Source organism: Apodemus sylvaticus, chromosome 14 (genome assembly GCF_947179515.1).
Source record: "Apodemus sylvaticus chromosome 14, mApoSyl1.1, whole genome shotgun sequence".
In the NCBI taxonomy this organism is placed as follows: Eukaryota; Metazoa; Chordata; class Mammalia; order Rodentia; family Muridae; genus Apodemus; species Apodemus sylvaticus.
The window spans coordinates 42409696-42417423 of NC_067485.1; the positions used below are offsets into that span (position 1 = coordinate 42409696).

Sequence of the window (7728 nt, forward strand, 5' to 3'; positions counted from 1 at the left end):
AATATCTATATTTTAAAATGTTTTAGCTAGGAAATAAATGAGGTAAATATGACAAATTATCAACATTGTGCATTTAAGTGGCAGGCATATGGGATGCATGACACCATTTATCAGCTTGTCTATATATTTAAAATTTCTCAAAAAAGATGTAAAAAAAAAAAATCAAAGCTCTTTTGTAGTTAAAAAAAAAAAAAAAAAACCATAAACCTTCCAGGTCGTATGGTAAGAATAACATTGGTTTTCCTGGTAAACAAAATTCTAGGAAAGCCCTAGGATTTTTATTTCTAGTACACATACCCTGTGTAATTTTCTCATTTTTAGTGTAGGCAAGATCTGTGAATAGATAAAATGATGTTTACCTCCATGGTCAGGTTATGCCAGAAGGCGAAGGTGAAGGGATGCAGAGATGTCACTGAGAAGGGCTTGGTCAGCTGACTCTGAGCACATCAAAAGCAGTGCTACCTTGGGTATTGGGGTCTAATCTGATCATCAAGCCCTTTGAAGGAGAGCGTGGCAGCAACCAGTGACTCAGGGCCGTGAAGTAGCAAAGGGGCAGGTAGTGGAAAGCGCCTTGAGGAGTGGGTGGGGATCCCTGGGAAGCTGCTGCCTGGTGAGGCCCTCAGACCTGCCACTACACAGATCAGGATTCTGCTTCTAGAGAAGAACTCAGATGCTATGGCCGCATGCTGATCTCGGGATTGGGGGATAATGAATTGGCAGATGCTTCGGCTAATTTCAGGTGCTTCCAGGTTGTATGGTAAGAATGACATTGGTTTTCCTGGTAAACAAAATTCTAGGAAAGCCCTAGGATTTTTATTTCTAAATCTCCACTCATGGAAACTGAGGCAACTAATTAAGATGATCAACTTTATGAAGCAATAGGGTAGAAAAACAGGTTTCAACTAATGAGCCAGTACTAATTAGTTAGACTAGTAGCCTTGGGTGCTGTGTAACAAAGGATCCTAGGGATGCTCTTAGAGCTAGCGGGAGAGATGTGATTAGCAATGTCTGCATGGACTGGGGAGTCATAGCATGGTATCTTTTACTACCATTCAAGGTCCCTTATATGCTGGAGGAAACTGACCTTAATTAGCTGACCTTTTTCTCAATGACACTATAGGACTGAAAGTCTTAAGTCTTCAATTGGAAGGGACATTGTGTTGTAAGAAACACAGACAGAAGAGTAGAGAAGTTACCAAGTAGGTTATAGCAGTTCCAAAATCTCAGGGTAGCTTTGTAGGCAGGTGTGGGCAGGAGGAGCCCCCCATTTGCTCTCCTCTAGTTATTCTCACCTCTTCTGTCTTCACCCCTTTAGTTCAAGCCCTTTGAGTATGCACCAATCTCCCCTAAATTGCAAAAATACGTCCCCTAAAATGTTGCTCAATTCTCCACGGCTCTCTAGGGCTCTAATACATCAAGGTTCACGACCATACTGAAGGAATGACAGAATTTCTGATGCACTTATTCCAAAGAGCGTCTGTTTATATATTTATATATAGTAGGTATATATTCAGACAGTGAAAGTATATATTTATTGTATAAGTATATATACTTATATAAGTATATTTAAGTAAGTATATATTCTTATATAACTATACTTATATAAAAGAAGCAAATATATACTTATTTTACTGGTAACTGCTTAGCATTGAGCGTAGATGTAATGTCTACTGACATTTCGTATTAAAACTGTGCAGATCATAGCATAGCACCCAACAATCGACTTCACAATTTGAGTATCCTCTCTGGAGTAAAGCAGGCTTCCAACCACAACTTTGAGGGTATAAATTGACCTTTCACCCACACTGGTGAAACCATGCGAATCCAGCCTCCCCCTTTTCCTAGTGACGTACCTCCACACCCAGCCATGGCATTGTCTCATATCTTCAAGATTGTAGCTGCTTCCCAAAACACACAGAATGAAGCAAGACCAAAAAAACCCCCAAAACAAAACAGAACAACAACAACAAAAAACAAAACAAAACCCCATAGTTTAAACATCTGGGGCTATCAATCAGTGGTAGAGTGCTTGCCTAGCACGCACAGGTCCTAGGTTCCATTCTTAGCTTCTCTCTCTCTCTCTCTCTCTCTCTCTCTCTCTCTCTCATTTGAGCCTAAGGAAGACTCATTGAAAGAAGCGGTTGATCAAGGGCTAAAGGTCAGGGAAAGCTACTAATGGCTTCTGCACCTATACGGAAGAAAAAGAAATACTTTGCCAAGTGCAAAATATTTCCTTGTATGTGATTGCCATGTAGCCTCCACCCAGCCCTGTTAGCTCCTTAGCTAGTGGACCATGACTGTGTATTTGACTGTCCCAAAGCACTCATTCATCCTAACTGTCTGCACCATGGCCTTTTAATACCTAAGAAGGACCCATCACCATGCTGTTAGGGACAAATAACAGGATGGCTCAGAGCTCTAATGAGAACAACACACAAATAAAAATGGCTGCTTGTGAACAGCTATGCCATTTTATCCCCGACCACTGATGATTTTCATGCTTATGTTTAAAGAATTAAATGCCAACAATTGACATTTGAGAACTTTTGCTTAGAAATTATCTTTTACTCATATTTGAAAAGTTGTAAAATATGACGACCCTCTGACGGCTGAATGGGAGGCATGGTGTCTTGCTTAGGTCTGTCTCTGAGGCTCTTTACCGGCACTGCTTGCTAGGGGTCAGAGGTCATCAGTGAGAGGTAGAAAGCAAAGGCTCTCTCCCTCATGGAAACAGACCTGTTCTTTTCCCCACCCACAGTCTCCTGTCTCTTGCTGCTGCCACCAAGTCCAACTGTCTATTACTTGTTGACAATAATGCTCTTAGTCTATATTTGAACTGCTTTTACTTTATTCCCACACTAAAATTTCATTTTTGGACAAGATTCATGCCAACTCAACAGGAACCTATCTGTGTATTTGATCACTGAATAAAACAAAAACAAAAACAAAACAAAACAAAACAAAACACCAACCACACGACGCTGTCAAGAAGCGGACTCATTGATCCTTGGATTTAGCCCATTCCCAGCATTCAGACATTCCGTTCCTGTACTCATAGAGATCAGTTCACGAAACACCACAAACAATGTGTGCTTTCCCACCTAGGTGGAGGGGTAAAGAGGCCCTCCCCTGCCGGCCACTTTGTGCAAGCTGTATCTGGTTACTTCTAACTCGGATGGAGCTGTGGAGAAGAAACGAAAGAGGGAGGCTGGACTGGAAAATAGAACGTTCCCTGAAAGCAGACAGAAGAAGAACAAGGGAGGCGAGAAGAGAAAACACAAGAGGACAAGTGTGTAGAGCAAATAGGGGTGTGTACAGAAGGGTGGGCCATTCTTCCGGGGACACTCACGGTGGAGCCGCCGCCTCCGGATCCTGTCCCTCCATGGCCGGTTTCTGATCCAGTGTAATCTCGAAGGCAACACCATGGTCCCCAAACAGCGGCCTAAGACCTCATGACCACTCCGCCAAAGGTCTCACAGCAATTCCGGAAGTCGGTCCAGACGCATACAAATGACAAAGAATGTGTTTTAAAGCTGGTCTGCCCCCTTCGCCCTTTTTTAATGTCTGAGGTTTCCGTGGGCTTATTTTATCTCTAGCTTTCCTTTACTTCCCTTCCTTTAACTCTGACTGGCCCCAAGGCGGCTGCCGGGCTGAGCTCCCTGGGGCCCAGCCTCTCTCAGCCTTCTGTACCATGTTTTATGCATGAACACTGTGGCGTGGTAATTTATTCGAGCAGAGCGGATCCCTGAGCTCCTCTGTCAGAGGAGCCAACAGCGTCTGGGGGAGGGCAGGTGTGTCGGCTGGCACGGGAAGGACCTGAAATGGGAATACCTGTCTGCAGACTGCAACCGCAGGTTGGCCTCGCTCCTGGGACCCTAAGACACCTCACACTCAACCACACAAAAACTACAGAGTTCCGAAGACCTAGAAATTGTGGCACTTGGTAGGTGGGCAGTAAATAGTTGCTGAATGAATTCATTGAGTATGCAAACCCAACTGGGTGATTTTTCCCCCACAGACTTGAATCCTTTGAATTAATCTATTTTTAAAATTTTTATGTAAATGAGTGTATGCCTCCTGACTGCAGAGGCCAAAGTAGGTGTGAGATCCCCTGGAACTGGGGTTATAGATGGTTGTGAGCCACCATGCTGGTGTTGAGAACGGAACCTGGGTCCCGCGCCAGAGCAGGCAGAGTTCCGGACAGCCGAGCCATATCTCCAGACCCCGAGGAGTTGCGCTTGATATGTGAATCTAGGACTGTGCATACGCTAAGAAAATGCTCCCTCACTGAGCTACCTTTCCAGGCCTCTGTGTGTGTGTGTGTGTGTGTGTGTGTGGTGTGTATGACTTATACACTTTGCTTTTGTTTGTTTGAGACAGGTCTCTCACTGAGACTTGGGGCTTGCTGAAGATCAGGCTGGCAGACCAGCAAGGTCCAAGCGTACTCCAACTTTCTTCTCTCCATTGCCCAGTTTTTCTATGGGCGATGCGGATCAAACTCAGAGTGTACCGACAGGAGTGAGGGTGAGGGGTTACCTATAGGAGTGAGGGTGAGGGGTTACCTTCAAGAGCATGAGCGGCTCTGATAGGTGCATCACCAAGAAGTCCACCCAGCATGCAATTTTACCATTCCCTGTCTCCTGGGATGGCAGGCGTTTTCTGAGCTGTATCCTTCCCTCCAGGGGAGAGCACGATCTCTTGAGCGCCCCCTGGGGGTGATCTCAGATGCTCTGGCAGCAATGATGCCTAGCAGGGAAACAGAGGTGCAGAGCCCCGAGTTAACAGATGTGGCGCAGGCTCTGTTCCATGTTTTCTTTATCTTAAACTGAGAGAGTAGCTGTTGACGCTTGGAGCGGTGAGGCTAAATGGGATGGCATTTTAGGATGTAACCGATATAGTGTCTGGAAGCCAGCCCTGACATGCCCAGTGTAAACTCTCAGCAGCTAATTTAGCAGCTGATTTAGCAGTCACAAAACAATAGCATCCTGTGCCTTAGTTTCTCCACCTGTAAAATGGAGATAAGAGTAAGAGCGGTAACCTAAGGAGTGTGCTGGTGAGCACACAAGTTAAAATCCACACCGAGAATGAGGAGCTGTGTTCAGCGCAGAGGACTCGCTTTCTCTTGTCCGCAGCCGTGATTTATTATTAACACACACTAAAGAGAGGTGGTGGGAGCTGAGTGATTACTGAGTTTCTCTTGCAGAGGGCTGCAGTTTGGTTCCCACCACCTCCACCTGATGCCGGGCAGCTTACCATGCCAACTTCAGGAGATCAGGCGCCCTCTTCTGGCCCCCATGGATCATGCATGCATCTCCCTGCATGGCTGCATCTCTCTCCCCCTCCTCCCCTCTCTCTCCCACGACCCCCCCCCCCAACTAAAGAAACCAAGAGTCTCATGTATTGCCAGGCAGTGGTGGCGCACTCCTTCAATCCCATCACTTGGGAGGCAGAGGCAGGCGGATTTCTGAGTTCGAGGCCAGCCTTGTCTACAGAGTGAGTTCCAGGACAGCCAGGGATGCACAGAGAAACCCTGTCTCGAAACACCCCAAAAGAGTCTCTTGTATTGATTTCCCTCTGCCTTCATAGAGAGTCATTGTAGTTTTGTGGTTTGGAGCATTGCTAGTTTATCACCTTATACTCCCAGATATCCAGATCTGAAATGATGTCAGCAGAGACAATTCTCTGAATAAACCAGAGAAGGATCTGCTTCTAGACATTTCCATCTTCTAGAGGCAGCTGGTAAAACTTGAGTCTGTTCCCGGGCTGTCTTTGGAAGCAGGAGCAGCCACCACCCTGACGCTTCCCCAAACTGCAGCAACAGCCTGCATAGTTGACCCTGGACCCTGGGACCTCACATTTGCTTTTGCTCCGAGTTCCATCTTTAGCACCAGAGGGTTTGTCAGAGATCAAGAGTAGCCTACCGTCCGTCTAAGATGAGGTCTTCTTGGTGATAACAACAACAAAATCCCCTAGGACGGTCAAATCAGCCCACAGAAACTGCTCAGGATACACAGGAACAGGTGTGTCTGCAAGTCTCCTTTTTGGTGAACGGACTGAGGTAGTCATTCTGTCCTAACTTTATTTTGTGTCTGTTTGGTCACTTCTTAGCCTTCCACCCCCATTCAGCCACATTCGCCGTGGCAACAACACGTTTGAGACTGGCCATGCATGACCTCGACGGTGGTCCAAGCGTATCTTGTAGCATCCGGAAAATACAGATGAGCTTTACAAAGGAAACGGATGTTACCAGGCCGCCCAAACCCCTCACCCGATAAAACCGCCCGCCCCGAGCCTCAAGCATGGATGTCATGATGGTTTGTCTTTTAAAATGCTGTTCTCCTGTGCTTCGAAGACAAGAAGAGACTTTTCAGAGGTCCAAGCCCGCTCTTGGTCTAGCCATTTAAAAAAAGGACTAAGAATTGTCGGTGGCTAAATCAGTGTGGTTGTCAATAACTACCCTGCGTGGATCATTTCACCACCCCTGAAGCTACTCACTGCTACATCCTGCTCGCTGTCTGTCACTTGGCTGAGGTCAGGACTCAACTATGCAAATCTGACATGAGAGAAGACACAGGACTATCTTCTGCCTTCTCTCCCTTCTTGGGTCCTGAAAATTTGAATATGAAAATGTGGTATCAGATCAAGACTTCTTTTCACTCCCAAACTTTCCTTCCTTCCTTCCTTCCTTCCTTCCTTCCTTCCTTCCTTCCTTCCTTCCTTCCTTCCTTCCTTCCTTTCCCTATCTCTCTCTCCCTCCCTCCCTCCCCCCCTCTCTCATTAACCCACACATTTTCTAATTGGACGAGTGTTGGCCACATTCCTGACATACACGGTTGACAATAGCAGAGGAAGGACTCCCAAAGAGCAAGATTGGCAGAGGATAGCTCAGTCTGCAGATAGGTCAGTGAAAGTTTCTTTCTTTTTTTTTTTTTTCTTCAACTCTATGTGAATAGCATTGTCCTTGAAGTCCTGACTCTTCCGCCCCCACCTTCCAAGTAGCAGGATTGCTGTGAATCAGCATGCCAAGCTTCTCTTAGGAATCTAAATCAAAATCTCACTGGTTTTTCTTTGTAATGATTCAAGGTCTGGGAGGTAGGGTACAAAGTCCAGTATTCTTGAATCCTCTTGGATTGCTTCTGATCAGATCTTTAGGGCTTGGGTCCTGTGACCCCATTTTGGGAACGTCTGTCATTTATCTTCTCATTGATGGCGTACATTCTCATAAGTGCCTCAAAGGAATTGTCTTGCAGAATGTTACTCTCCCCAGACATCAAGTGTGAGGTGTTGATTTTTTTCTCTTGTGACAGCTCACAATGCTAGTACATTTTCTTAAGTCATGGAATTTCATGGTGAAAACTTCATAGACTCAGCTGGGAGTGATGGTGCTAAGAACAATATGGGTGGAAAAAAGTGTAATTGTGGGATTTTTTTCCTTTTTTTTCCCTCTCTCCAACTCATTTTCAGCAAATGGAAGCTGGATGCTGGCCTCTGGAAAAAAGCCCAGCAGCATGCAGGCTTACACTCGAAAGCCGCCCCAGGAGAAAGAGACCTTCAATTACCCGGGGAAGAAGGGACACTGCTAGGCAAGGCACAGGGCAGACTTTTTAAAGAAAGTCACTGTGGAAAACTTGTTATTATTGTAAAATGAAAGCTTATCAAACACCAGGGGGAAATGGCGGCTCTCCACCCGACTTCTCTCCCGACATCAGTGTGGGAAAGAATGCTCGC

At 45.8% G+C, this 7728-nt stretch overlaps 1 protein-coding gene and 1 long non-coding RNA gene across 3 annotated transcripts in view; one reads left to right on the forward strand and one right to left on the reverse strand.

Moving 5' to 3' along the window:
• Positions 1-3566, reverse strand: part of Ripor2 (RHO family interacting cell polarization regulator 2) — a 226230-nt gene extending 222664 nt beyond the window's left edge. For both annotated transcript variants that reach the window (XM_052157675.1, XM_052157679.1), the window contains exon 1: positions 3350-3566. In XM_052157675.1, coding sequence (XP_052013635.1) covers positions 3350-3425 — 76 coding nt within the window. In that variant the 5' untranslated portion in view covers positions 3426-3566. The remainder of the gene's footprint in view (positions 1-3349) is intronic.
• Positions 3567-3575: 9 nt separating this feature from the next.
• Positions 3576-6936, forward strand: LOC127665239 (uncharacterized). The gene is made up of 2 exons (XR_007973335.1): positions 3576-3943; positions 6109-6936. It is a non-coding gene; the product is annotated as an uncharacterized LOC127665239 (long non-coding RNA).
• The last annotated feature ends 792 nt before the right edge of the window (positions 6937-7728 follow it).